The sequence below is a fragment of the Podarcis pityusensis genome (assembly GCF_964106645.2).
Source record: "Podarcis pityusensis genome assembly, chromosome: 8".
NCBI classification, from domain to species: Eukaryota; Metazoa; Chordata; class Lepidosauria; order Squamata; family Lacertidae; genus Podarcis; species Podarcis pityusensis.
Genome location: NC_138033.1, coordinates 27,727,929 through 27,741,552, shown reverse-complemented (window position 1 = coordinate 27,741,552; position 13,624 = coordinate 27,727,929). Strand labels below are relative to the sequence as shown.

At 43.4% G+C, this 13,624-nt stretch overlaps 1 protein-coding gene across 1 annotated transcript; it reads right to left on the bottom strand.

Moving 5' to 3' along the window:
* Positions 1 to 926: 926 nt before the first annotated feature.
* On the bottom strand, positions 927 to 13,298 carry FUCA1 (alpha-L-fucosidase 1). The gene is made up of 8 exons (XM_081015612.1): positions 12,900 to 13,298; positions 10,118 to 10,252; positions 9,849 to 9,986; positions 8,673 to 8,778; positions 6,992 to 7,192; positions 5,520 to 5,710; positions 4,161 to 4,260; positions 927 to 1,517 (listed from the first exon to the last, which is right to left on the bottom strand). The coding sequence occupies exons 1-8, from the start codon at positions 13,268 to 13,270 to the stop codon at positions 1,377 to 1,379; spliced, it is 1,383 nt and encodes a 460-aa protein (XP_080871738.1). The 5' UTR covers positions 13,271 to 13,298; the 3' UTR covers positions 927 to 1,376.
* Positions 13,299 to 13,624: the final 326 nt, after the last annotated feature.

Sequence of the window (13,624 nt, the reverse complement as noted above, 5' to 3'; positions counted from 1 at the left end):
GTCTAGACCTTGAAACCCATTCTAAGAGAGTCCTTTCCCTGTTCTACATGGGCTCACGTTCCACTTTTTGCAAGAGATGAACTTACACAATTCTGAAAGCATGAAGGTCATATCATCACTGCCTTCCAAGAACAAAGTTGTTTTGTTCCCCTCAAATCACTGCACCAAAATCTGGCATTTAATTATCTATTGCCCCACAACTGTGATGTATTGATGGCTTGTTACCAGTGATTCTAGTTAATTCTGTGTTCCCTCCCATTGGACTTTGCTGGTTTGTGAACTTAGATACAAGGCCTCTCCTTTCCACTTCCAAGCAAAACACTTTTCAGAAGCTTTCAAAGTTCTAATTAGTACCTCTTAATACTAATGGTCTATATTTTGGACATATATTTTTGCTGTTCATACTTATTGGATGGGGCAGTTATTCATGTTTTTGAGTGATTTTTGTGAATGAACACTTAATATAGTTATTTTGTTTTATACTTCATATATGTTTCATTTTGATATTTTTTTATTGTCGATTGTATGCTGTTGTCTCTGGAAACTGCTTTGTGACTCCTCCTGTGTAAAGCGATACATAAATGGGAGACCTGCTCTAATTCAACTGAGATCAATTGCTGAGCTCTGCTCATTTTGCCTCTAATCGATGGCCTACGTTTGCATATCACAGTATACCAGGTAATGGTTTGCTGGAATGTGCTTTTCAGAGCTGCTTTTGTCCCTTTCCTGCAAGTGGACCCAAACCATTATCCCTGGCTTAGCATTAGAGCAAAACAAACCATGACCCCAGCTTTGGAGGTAATGCTAAGCCAGGAATCATGGTTTCTTTTGCTCTAACAAAGCATCATCAGTAAGCCAAGGACAAACCTTGGCTACAGATCAGGGTATGCTGAGACTGAAACAAACCACAATTTCTGCTTCAGGTATAATGCTAAGTCAAGGATCACAGTTTATTTCAAGCTAAGTGGCCAAGATCACAATAACTTTGGTGTTCAGTTAGCCACTAGGTATAGTTTCCCATAACATGTAAGTGAAGTGGAACTCATCACAGCCCAAGCTGATTTCCCCGAGAAGTTACTGGAGACAGTTCTCATTCTGTGCAAATGATGCTCAATGCACTACAGCAGAGTGCTTTTGGACATTTGTGTCAGGCAAATTAAATCCTGCCGGGAGAGTGCCCGTTCTTCGGTTTCTCCCTACTGAAATGCAACACCTGAGGATTGCTAACACATAAACACTGCATTGCATTGCAGACCCATCTTTTAAGCCCCAACCACCCACCATTCAAACCCATTCATGCCACTAATCACACCAGCTTGAATGGTTCGTCATTGAGAGAGAAACAGACGTTCCTCAATTTCCTTCCAACTTCACCATCATGCCACTCCAACGAGCTTAAGAGTCCAGCCATGCTGCAGAGGGAGAAGTGAAGGAACAGCAGAGGGCAGCATGATCTTCAGTCCTTTGTCTGGGGCTACCTGCCATTTCAAAGGTTCAGAGAATCCCAACATAGTCACCTACAACAAGGATACAAAAGTTGTTTATTTGTTACTTTATACAAAAACATTGTAAGATAATTAGGCTGGTTCACATAGCTACCAATCTCCATATTGGTCTTGCGGAACCACCAAACAGCTCATAACCTGACTAGTAATGTATATTATGATTGCACATCTTTTCTCAGTGACATGGCCACCCCGCCGCAGCATCCTAGCTGGGCCATGAGCCCAATGCAGGTACTGTGTGTCAATCACATGGGGAGAACCAGTGAGGAGTGGTGGTTAGTGTTAGACTGGGAGACCAGGGTCCAAATCCCCACTTAGCCATGAAGCTCACTAGGCGATCCTGGACCAGTAACAGTTTCTCAGTCTAACCTACCTCACAGGGTTGCTGTGAGGAGAAAATGGAGTGGGGGAGCACAATGTACTGCTTTTAAGCTTCTTGGGGGAATGGTGGGATATAAACATGAGAAATATAAACAAACAACTACTCCAAGAAGGATCCCCATTGCACTAAACAACTCAACTGTCTTCAAACCATTCAGAATTGGGGTGGAAGGAATGTTCAGAATAAAGCACAATGATTTCAGAAATATCCTCTGCTTCGTAAGAGTTTCCAAGAAAGGAAGAATATGGAAATGGCAAGTTTCAATTAGGGATAAGGTTTTCACTGTGCTCTTTAAGAGAAAACTGTACCAGTGTAAAAACAAACTGTACCAAGATTGTAAGGAGGGGACTGCCTTTATCAAGCTTACTGCAGTTAAGAAAATGCCAAGAAAAAATAACTTTAAGGCACAGACATCTGCCAAGCACTTGCTTACTGGCTTAAGGCCTGAAGAGTCTAGGGATTGTGGGTAGCCTGAACAGGCACAAAACTACCACTGCTTCCTTCCCAACAAGAGGACACAGTATCCATCTGCATAGATTGATCTCTTGTCAGAAATGAATAATTAAAAAGTGATTGCAGAGCACGGGGTAGACCACATACACAGGATGCAAGAGGAAGCAAATAACATTCTTATAAAATGGCATTTTAAGATGTGAATTCTGTTTTCAGATGGCATTTTGCTGTTTAAGTCTATTACAGAACATTCTGGCAAGTATCTAGCTACAATTGCCTATTGAAGGAAGGAGCTTCTCTGATTATTTGCAGCAATCTAATTTTCTGAAGAGTCATAGGGCAATTTTAGGAGGGAAAACCTATGGCTGCCAGATGGCGCAGCAAGATGGGAACATGTGCCAACCCTGAAAGCTCTACACTGCCTGCATGATTCAAGGCGTTAGAGATGGCCTAAGAGCCCTAACCAGCTTTGGGCCCAAATATCTGCCAGAGCATCTCCTCCAATGCCAGACAGCTTGATCTTAAGATCAGCCAGTGGGGAGGTGGAGGGAGCAGCTCTGTTCACAGGCCCCGCCAGGATTCAGGGTGAGGGGATGTATAGAAGGAACTTATCTGTGGTAAGACCACATCTCTGGAATGATCTCCTCTACAAGTGAATTTCAGTTCAATTTATTTCTGTAGTCTGATAATAGAAGATTTACCCTGAGCATCAATATATGTGTTTTAATTCGCTGTTACAATTTCCACCCTCATTTGAATATGCTTTAGTTATATTTGCTGCATTTTTGTTGATATGTTTTGATGTGTATCACCCTGAGCTCTTTCTGAGACTGGCTAATTATAAATATCCCAGATAAATTAATCTCTTGGAAATACTCAGCGACTAGATTAACCACTGACAGGCTGCCTTCCTACACTGTAGTTACTACTTCTCCTGCTGCCCACCTCACCCAACTGTATTACTTATAGGGAGCAGAGGCTGCAGCCTCTGTGTTAATTTGTGGCCTCCTCACAAAAGGAAAAGAAGAGAATCTAGGAAGACACATGACTGACAGGGAAATGCAAGCCTATTATTTTCCGGTGTGGGCATCATAGTGACCTGGAGCCAGCTGGAAGTCCAGCAAATCTACAGCCCTAAAGTGGGCAAGAGCAACAAGAGCAGTGCATGGGGTGGGGGAGATGGAAGGAGCTACTTGCCTTCATGCTGGGCAGTTTTCCCTGCCCCTCAGAGGTTAAACCTAGCTAATCAGATAACTGGGGAAGTGCCCTAACAGCATGAAGATGCAGGTTCAACTCCTGGTATTTCCAGTTAAAAAGATCTCAAGAAGCAGAGCTAGGAGAGAGCTTTGCCCAAGACCACCAGCAGCCACGTTCAGGATCAGGAACAATCCAGCCTCCTCTTAGTCAGTCAGGCTTTAAGTTGCCATCATTTAGCAGAAATGGGTACCCATGTATGGAGCACATGAACATGGATGATATGAAGTGATACTTGAAGGGGTACTTTGCCTTTCCAGAGCAAATATGCATATGAATCTGATATGGAGATTCTGTGGTGCATTTCCTTTCAAGCGAAATCCAGCACAACTTCTACTGTATCTTGGCAAAGGTAACTGAGAGGGCGTTTATTTGGTCATGCCTGGAATAGACAGACCAATAGCCAGACTAAGGCAATTTCATATTTGTATTGAATACGGGGTATTCAAGTTCCTGCTAGAGCCATTAAAATTATTCTTTGTCATAACAAAGGCTCAAGAAATGTTAAAAATTACTGAGATGCCAGTAGACGCAATTTTCAGGCCTGCTTTCCCTTCTTTCCTTACTTTAGTGGTTGCAGATGAGACAGGTGATGGAAGAATCAACACACTGCTTTCTGGCCAAGTCAAGAAGATGGCATAGACTGTTTCTCCCTTTGAAGTGTACCTGAGAAAATATATAGCAAAGCAAAGTTGTGGAAACAGACACAAAAGTTCCAAAGCAAAGAAAAAGCACCCATCTTTTGTAGGAGCAGAACATCTGTTTCGGAAATACCTTCCCTTGCTGATGTTTGCAGGGATCTAGCGCTTCTTCCACCTTCTCATGTTGTGGCTGCGTGGCCAAGAATGATGAAAGCCTCAAAGTCCACCTTTACACTCACACCCCCTAAAAGCAAACATTGCATGACGGTCTGTCCTTGCTTTTCAACTGCTGCCGTCACCAACATGGAGGTGGGTCTGGCAGGGGCCTGTGGAAACTTTCCATTAGAGTTCTATGCTGGGCTATTCTCTTTTAAATGTTCTCTGCTCCTGAAAGACTTTCAGAATTGGTATTCTCTCATCTCTCCCTCTACTTAGGATTTAGCGAATCACCATGTCATAGCTGATGTATGAGGGAGCTTTTAATAGCAAAAATTATTCCTGCATTGAATGGGGGTTGAACTAGATGACCCTCAGGATCCCTTCCAACTCTTCAATTCTGTGATCTACAAAAAGCTGCCTTGGAGATAATTGGTTATTGACAATTTGTGCACCTTTTAGATAAATAAAATAACTACCCCCAATGTAGCAAATACCAAAAAGTCAACCAAGAAAATTTAAAAGTGTAACCAGAATTTAAACAAAACAAAGCCATTTGTGGCTTCAGATGTTAAATCTAACACAAACCTTCTCATTAAGTAAAATAAAGCAAAGCACAGTAAGAAAAGAAAGCATTAATCTGAATAGCACACCTTCATGGGCTTTGGGTGCTGAAAGAGCAGAGAAGTGCAGTCCAATCAAATACTTTAACAGCCTGCATCACCTGTGATTGACAATACTTTATTTCTTTTTCTAAGGTGAGGCCTCTTGCATTTCAGTTTCCTTTGAACTACTGCAGCACATGCAAAAGGTTTGCCCTTCTTACTACCTCAGTAAAATAGTGTCTAGTAATAAAGGCTTATAGAGACTAGATCTTCTTTCACACCTGAATTTGTGTAAGATACTACAAAAGGAATTTTGTGCAAGTGTGCTCGTTCCTAAAGAGGTTCTAACACAGTTTACTCATCACATTAAGGCCAACACTGCAACCAAATATACATGAAGACACTGTGACATATCCTCTTGTTGCTATGCAAATAATGGTTAACTACAGATAGCTGAAGCATTAGATGCTACCTCCCTGAATCTTCAAGAAGAAGCCCACTTTTGTATTAGTTTTTGCCATACCATGTGCTGCAAGTGCAATTCTCCTTTTGTATTCTCCATGGCTTTGATTCATAAATGGCCTCCCCATTAATGCCTAGCCACTTCCCAAGGGCTAGGAGCCTCTCTTGGAAGACTGGAGCGATCACCCCTTCTTTTGTGGGTCCCACATTGAGAAGATAGTTTCCACCATAGCTCACAGTTTGCACAAGTTCCTGTGGTAAAGACAGAAACAGAACATATAAACATTTTTAAGTCAAGAGAGAAAGAAAGTCATTCCCCAAAGCAGCAATAAAATTGCAAGTGCCTGTTTAACTAGTCCAGTCCTTTACACTGAGAAAGGATACTCTAGAACAGGGGAGATAACATGGCCCACAATACCTCAAAGACCGCTTCTGCCCATATGAACCAACCTGGACCCTGCACTCATCCTCTGAGGCCCTTCTTCATGTGCCTTCTCTGTTAGAGGTCCGGACAGTGGCAACATGACAAGGGGCCTTTTCTGCAGGGGCTCCCCCATTTGTGGAATGCTCTCCCCAGGGAGGCTCTCCTGGCACCTTCACTACATATCTTTAAGTGTCAGGCAAAAACAGGTCTTTAGCCTTTAACTATCTGTGACCTTTTAGAAGCAAATGGGATGTTTTAATGTCCTTCTCTTTCCTCTTGGTTTTAATGTATCTATGTTGGGTTTACTGTCTGTTCATAAGTCGTTTTGGGTTTCATTGGGCAAGATAAAGCAACTAACAAATGTTAATAATAATAGTAGTAGTAGCAGCAGCAGTCCAAAATCTGGGGGGACAACACATCAGCCACCCCTGCTGTAGAACAACACACAGACACCTGCCTCCTTTTTCCTGACTTAGGAAATTCCATAACCTCACAAGTATCCAACATTATAGTAAAATATTCACATTGCAGAATGTATCCTGCTGCTCTTGCAGTAATTTCAACAAACTGATTCTGATAAATATACAAAGCAAAATTTTCACCAAACATAAATATCTTGCATGCTCATGTTTGATGCCTCGAACTTTTGTGGGGGATTTAAGTATAAGTTGGGAAGAAGGAAAAGGGCCTGTCTGAGCAGGTGTGGTGGTGGCATTTCATGCCAGTTCTTATCCTCTCCTTCACCTTCTATCTTATGCAGTCCCTTCAAAAGTCAACAAAAAGGATGACTGCTTATGGTTTTGCATGGTTTGTTCTCTTTTCAGGTATTCATCTGTGGTTGTAGGAGGCAGTCAGTTTGGGGAAGATTGAAAAAGCCTTTTTTAAAAAAAGATACTGAGCTTGTCCAGCACCATTTACATGTGCTTAAGCTGAAGTACAAAAGTATCTAGCATTTTCCTAAAGAATGTGGCCTACTTTAACTAGAGATGAGGCTCAATTCAAATCTCTGCTCCGGCTGTTGCAACCTCCAGGCAACTCTCTGCAAGCTTTTGCAACATCATTGCTGGATGGCCAATCCTTGGCCTTTGTTTACACTTCAAAGTGCTCACCTGAATGATGCTGGATTCATCCATGAGTTCATAGATTTGCATGTTGCTTCGATACCCCCAAGATCTTCTGTCAATAGAGCTGCACATCTCCCACTTGTGGTCTGGCAGAGTGCCAGGCTCGTATTTATCTTGACAGTTATAGAAACCTCCATGGTGGCAAGAGCAATTGATGCCCCATCGATCATTCACCACTACAGTATCCTAGAGGGAGAGATTCATATGAAATAACTGCAGCTGTTTTGCCTTATGCTACAATCTTCAATAATTACAGGTGCGTGTGAAATCCTCCAGATAAAACAGAGCTTAATGTTTCAGGATAAAAATGGAAGTATCCAGTGTGTTCTGTTCGTCCACTTTGCTTTGGATCAAAGACGGGGGACAGCAACACGTGGCCCTATAGATGGCTGTAGAATCCCTGTTAGCACTCTGAAGAAAGTGGCCTCATTCACACAAAACCATGACTTGTGCCTGAGCTGGAACGAGCCTTAACAAAGGCTTGGGCTTGCACCCAGCTCCCTGACAGTGCAGTGAGGAAAAAGACTTTGCTACAGTTTAGTTTCAATGTCACAGAATCCTGGCTTGTTGTCTGCCCATTTCCAGATGACTGCAGCATTGGGTGGCAATCTGCATGTGGGAATGAGCCACTGCTGATGGAACTTCTGTATCACCTCACCTTAAGCAAATGCCTTTCAGCTGAGTTTGTACACCCATTCAGCTGCCTAGTTGCAGTGACAGACTGGATGAGGGTGCTGGATGGGGATAGGCTGCCTATGCTCTGGTAACATCGCATTAAGTCTAGTATAACATGTTACATGTGGGGCTACCTCTGAAGAGGCTTCATGAACTTCAGCTGATGCAAAATCTGGCTGCCATATTTATAAGTGGAACTGGGATGATGAATAATCTAATAACAGTGCCATCTGTACGGGCTTTCAGCTGATTTCCAGGCCAAATTCAAAGTGCTAATTTTAACCTATAAAGTGTCATATGGATGAACACTCTATTGCCTTAAGGCTTATGCGGTGTCTCTTCCCTTATGAACCTGCTCTGAACCCCCTGGTCATCTCTGGAGCCCTTTCCTGAATACCATCTCCAACGGTGGTGCAGAGAATTGCCACGTGAGAAAGTGCCTTTTCTCTTAGAGGCCCTCTGCCTTTGGATTACCTTCCCCAGAAAGGTGCACCTGGCTGCAAATCTAACATCTTTTCTCTGTCGGGTTGGTTTTTTTAAAAAAAATACTGTAAACCCCAATATTTGAATACTGACATCATTCTCTCGCTAGCTCAATGGAAGGTTTTTAGCTGCTTATGGTTTTACGGTGATTGTGTGTGATTAATTTTATGGCAGGAAGTGCACTCTTGGAGGGACACATAGTGTGATCTTTTTTAGTTATTGTAGTTGTAGGTTTAAATATTTGTTTATAAACTGCCATGAGACCTTTGGGTATAATAAAGCAACACATATATAATCATAACCATAAGCTGATCCTGCATCACAAGCAATTAATACATCTCACCCCGGAGGAAAGGGAAAGGGGCAGAACTTACAAAGGAGCACAAAAAATGTGACAATCCCATATACCAGAAACCATTCTAAGAGATTCATCTCAAATGCAAACAAGGAGACTACCCAGTTCTTAACCTGTTTAACTGATCAGTAAACATGAAGGAAATTGAGATACCTTGACTGGACTGTCATTGTAAAGCCAGGCGAGGAAAGAGGTTGAGTTCCAATAAGTATCTGGTGCCTCCCAGTCTCCATCAGACCAAATGAGATCTGGCTTGTATCTAAGATGGAAGTACCATTGCGTCATAAATCCGAGTTGGTCTTTCTGCAGAGATGAGCCACTAATAGCTGCTTATGGTATTGAATTATTTTGTAAATGTATTACAACAATTTATACCCCACCTTTCTACACCAAGTGTGATAACTACACTTGTCTACAAATGACCGGGTGGACAGAAGCCTATTGTGCCAGTGGTCTGCACGCAAGAAACCTACATTCTTATTACAAAACTGGAGTTCTTTGTGCACTACAAACATGTTTTAGAAATGACAAAGTTATAGGGTTGCATATGTACTGCAGTTCCATAAAGCATAAAATTGGACACCAGGTACAGAACTTGAGTGGTGTTTTTTGTTTTTTTAATGTTCCTAGCTCTCTCGTCTGTAAAGATATGTTTGAAAGTCTGTCAGCATTGTTTGCTGAAATTCTGGAAGCCACTGTGGGCAAAACAAAAGGGGTTGACTTTTACACTCACTAAGACTACAATCCTATGCACCCTTACCTGTGAGCAAACCCCACTGAACACAGTACGATTTCCATCTGAGTAAACATGCCTACAAAGAGCTGAAGGGGATGGGGCAAAGCTTGGCTACCATTTCTAAATAAGTAACCATGACAGGGCCTAAGAGGAAGAGCTTCAGCGGCTTGCCCAGCTATTTCCCCCTCTAAGACTATCAAAACAATACAAGCATATATAGCCCTGGCATATATATCCTGACCTTCTTCAAGGAGATCAGGACACTGCTTATGAACTTACCCATTTCATCCTCATAACAACCCACCAAGGTAGTTTAAGGGGACACATAGTGAACCATTTGAGATTTCATAGCTAAGTCATGGTTTCAATGTAGGAAACATGGTGGTAAAATGTTGGGACTATGGCAGAGGCGGCCTATGTAACTTTATACAGCCCCATACACTCTGTTAAGTGTTGCAAGAACAATAACAATCTACCACGGCAACAAGTAGCAAGGGGAAACCTCTGAGCAACCCAATTTACTTGAAAGTCTCACTTTGTTCAATGGGGCTTGCTAGGGAGCAAGCATGTAAGTGGAGGTTGTTCAATCTTACCTCAAGACAAGCTCATAAAGCTCAGGCAGGATCTTGCCATAGACAAAAAACTGACTCTTGAAGCCATTTTTTTTGTCCAATAAATAGAGCGGGTTAAACCATTCAAAGAGGGAGTGGTACAGTCCATAGTGTATGTTCCTAAAGATTAAACAAAGGGGGAAACACAGTAATAGAATTAGATAGGTCTGGGTGTCAGCAGAAGGCTGTGAAGCCCAGGACCCTGCACAGCAATAAGCTTCCTCTCCCCACTTGTTAACCCACATAGATACCTTTCTCTGAGAGCATCCCCCAGTTCACCCACCAAGTCTCGATGGGGCCCCGTATCTATCGAATTCCAGTTCCATGACACGTTGGACCCCCAGTTGGTGAAGCCTTCATGATGCTTTGTTGTCAACACCACATATCTGTAGGAACCAAAGACACAGGATTAGAAGGGAAGAAAATAATAATAATAATAATAATAATTTATTATTTATACCCCGCCCATCTGGCTGGGCCTCCCCAGCCACTCTGGGCGGCTTCCAAAAGAATATTAAAATACTATAATACATCAAACATTAAAAGCTTCCCGAAACAGGGCTGCCTTCAGATGTCTTCAAAAAGCCTGGTAGTTGTTGTTCTCTTTGACATCTGGTGGGAGGGTGTTCCATAGGGAAGGCGCCACTACCGAGAAGGCCCTCTGCCTGGTTCCCTGTAACTTGGCTTCTCGCAGTGAGGGAACCGCCAGAAGGCCCTCGGTGCTGGACCTCAGTGTCCGGGTAGAACGATGGGGGTGGAGACGCTCCTTCAGATATACTGGACCAAGGCCATTTAGGGCTTTAAAGGTGAGCCCCAACACTTTGAATTGTGCTCGGAAATGTACTGGGAGCCAATGTAGGTCTTTCAAGACCGGTGTTATGTGGTCTCTGCGGCCACTCCCAGTCACCAGTCTAGCTGCCGCGTTCTGGATTAATTGTAATTTCCAGGTCACCTTCAAAGGTAGCCCCACGTAGAGCGCATTGCAGTAATCCAAGCGGGAGATAACCAGAGCATGCAAAATTAATCAACAATATTCCCAAATCTAACAGGGAGGGTAGGTGAGAGCTGGAGAGACTAGACCAAGATGGGCCTTCCCAACTTTGTTAAATCACTTCATTTTCTCTCACTCTGGCTGCACTTCCAGACTGTCACTAATTTCATGTGAGATTCAATCATGTACCAGCTAATTCAGGTTGTACAATTATAGCTGATTGGGAGGTCTCGCAGCAAATCCGCTTCCTCCAAAGGTCTGACTTTTTGCGATAAGCGACAGGAAAATGAACTGGAAAGTTGGGATAACATTTGCTTTGATGCAATGGCATTCAACCACCCCACGAACAAATCAGAATGAATGCTCATTAAATAGCCAATGGCATCTAATCTCCCTGCAACCAAATTAGGACAAATACTTAATAAACAAGTTGGCCTGAAAGACACTTAAGTAATGCTTCTATTTTGCCTTCTCCCTGTGTACAGTACTCTTCAAGACACTGTACAAACAACTATTGCTCGTGTATTCTGTTATCTTCTGCAAAAACACAGATCTCTTCTTTTATTTTCCCAGTTTGATGACTGAAATTCTCTTTGTACACTCAGATTCACCCTTTCTCCTCCATTCTTATTTCTGGTGCCTGTACAGCTGGGTTTTTTCCATTTCTTGTTTTGCTGGCTTCTGTTTCTTCATTGCCCTACATTTTGTCCAGTTACTACTTTTCTTTATTTATTTTCATACTCTGGCCCCTTCTTATCTATCTCTTCCTTTCTGCGAGTGATTGAACTTCTTCCCCAAAATCTTCGACCTCTTGTAACTTCTGCATTGACTTCCCCATTCCACTTCCTTTTGTATCCTCCCCCTCCCTTTACTGTATTGTATTCTATGGATAAGTCCTTTTAAATCAAGGGTTGTATACAATGCTATTCCGACAGAGTCAGACTCAATGAAGATAATGAACATAACTTAAGTCGATTAACTTCAATGGGTCTACTTGAAGTAGGACTTAGTTGGATACAATTGTATGGCACATACCTTTTGAGGTGTTTCCTCAATAAGCCTATAATTTTAAATTAGATCATCCCAACAGCAATGTCTGGAAAATGGCTAGCCCAGCTTCGTAAGAAGCCTCACCAAGAGATAGGGTGTGCTAGCTGGTCAAGAACTGAATGACTGAGGGAGGACTACAGCAAAACCTTTTGCACCCCAACTCGATAAGACTAATTGTCTATCTAGTTCAGCATCCTGTTTCCCACAATGACCAACCAGATGCCTCTGGGAAGTCCCCAAACAGGACATGTCTGAAGGCAATAGTTTTCTCATTGCCACATCTTTCAGCAGGAAATTTCAAAACTTAATTATGTGTTTTAGTATGTATTTTACATTTTTGGAAGTCCCAAAATCCACTGCATGTCAATTTTATTGGGTGATGCTGTGACAGAATTTAGGAAAGGACCATAGCTTTGCAGACATAAGATCCCAAGTTCATTCCCTGGCATCTCCAGGTAAAGCTGGAAGAGGAAGTGACACAGTTCAGTGCAACACCTTCATTCTTCTGCAGGTTAAGACTGTACTCAAGCTAGACTCAAGCCTAGAAAATATAGCTATATCCTAATTATTATGAATGCTATAATAGTTTTGCAATGATTTCTATTATGAAAGAGCAACGGTGTGTAGTAACAATAATTTTCTATGCAAGAGTATTTTATCCATCGCAGAACAATGAAAATGCCACGCAATAAAAAATATTGTACTATATATATATATATATATATATATATATATTCCTGATATTGTTTCTGTGACTGTTGTTTTAAACTGCTTTTGATGTTCTTTTTTATGTTGTAGCCCACCCTGGGACCTTAGGGTGAAGGGCGGGAAATTCATAACAACAACTGCGATTAACACAGTCCTCGCTGTGCTGTTTGTCACATGGATTATTATACACCATTATTATTATTACTGCTCAGTCGTGCTAAGCCCCAGGCCGGCCGCTATGCAGAAGCGGCCTCTGCTGCCCGCTCCGCCCGTCTGCTGCTGACCTTGCGCCGGCCTGCTGGAAGAGCTGCGCCCACTGCCGGGGCTGGAAGTCGTGGGCGGTGAAGCGCGGGGCGAAGTCCGCGTAGCTGGTGCCTGGCGGGAAGCGCGCCTGGACGAAGCGGTCGAAGTCGGGCTGCTTCTCGCCCCGCCAGTGCCACCAGAACCACTCGGAGCCCCAGGCCGGCACCGAGAAGACTCCCCAGTGGACGAACACGCCGACCTTGGCGGCGTCGAACCAGCCCGGCAGCGGCCGGGCGTCCAAGCTGGGCCAGTCGGGGGTGTAGCGCTGAGGGGGCGCCGAGGCAGAGGCTGCCTCGACGAAGCAGAGCCACGCCACCGCCGCCCGCAGGAAAAGCCCCCGGCCCGTCTCCATGTCTTTCCCCTCAGGAATCGCCGCTCAAAACGGCGCTCGCCTATTGGCGCCACTAAGCGCTTCCCTCGGCCAATCGCAGCCTCGCTCCCATATGTAAATCATGCATAGTAAGCGCGCGACCCGCCCGGGCGATGAAAGCGAGCAGCTGATAGCGCGAGGGAGTGAGAGTGGCATACATTATAACGGGCAGGAGCGGAACTCAAGCAGTTTCCCAAGGGCTTGGGTCTCGAGAAAGGAAATGGGCGGTGTGGCTTGTACAGTATTTCATTTTTTTTAGAAGACTCGCTAGACGGAAGTCTTTCCCAAGGCGGTTTCCATACGAGGTTAAGATAGAAAGGCGTAACAACAGTCAAA

What these genes read in the sequence shown, in the direction of transcription:
- FUCA1 (XM_081015612.1), bottom strand. Translation starts at nt 13,270, where the DNA reads ATGGAGACGGGCCGGGGGCTTTTCCTGCGGGCGGCGGTGGCGTGGCTC. An exon ending in TTCCAGCAGGCCGGCGCAAG is followed by an intron (nt 10,253 to 12,899) that starts GTCAGCAGCAGA and finishes TGGTTCCTACAG; the next exon opens with ATATGTGGTGTTGACAACAA. An exon ending in TCTCATCTGCAACCACTAAA is followed by an intron (nt 1,518 to 4,160) that starts GTAAGGAAAGAA and finishes TCCTTGTTGTAG; the next exon opens with GTGACTATGTTGGGATTCTC.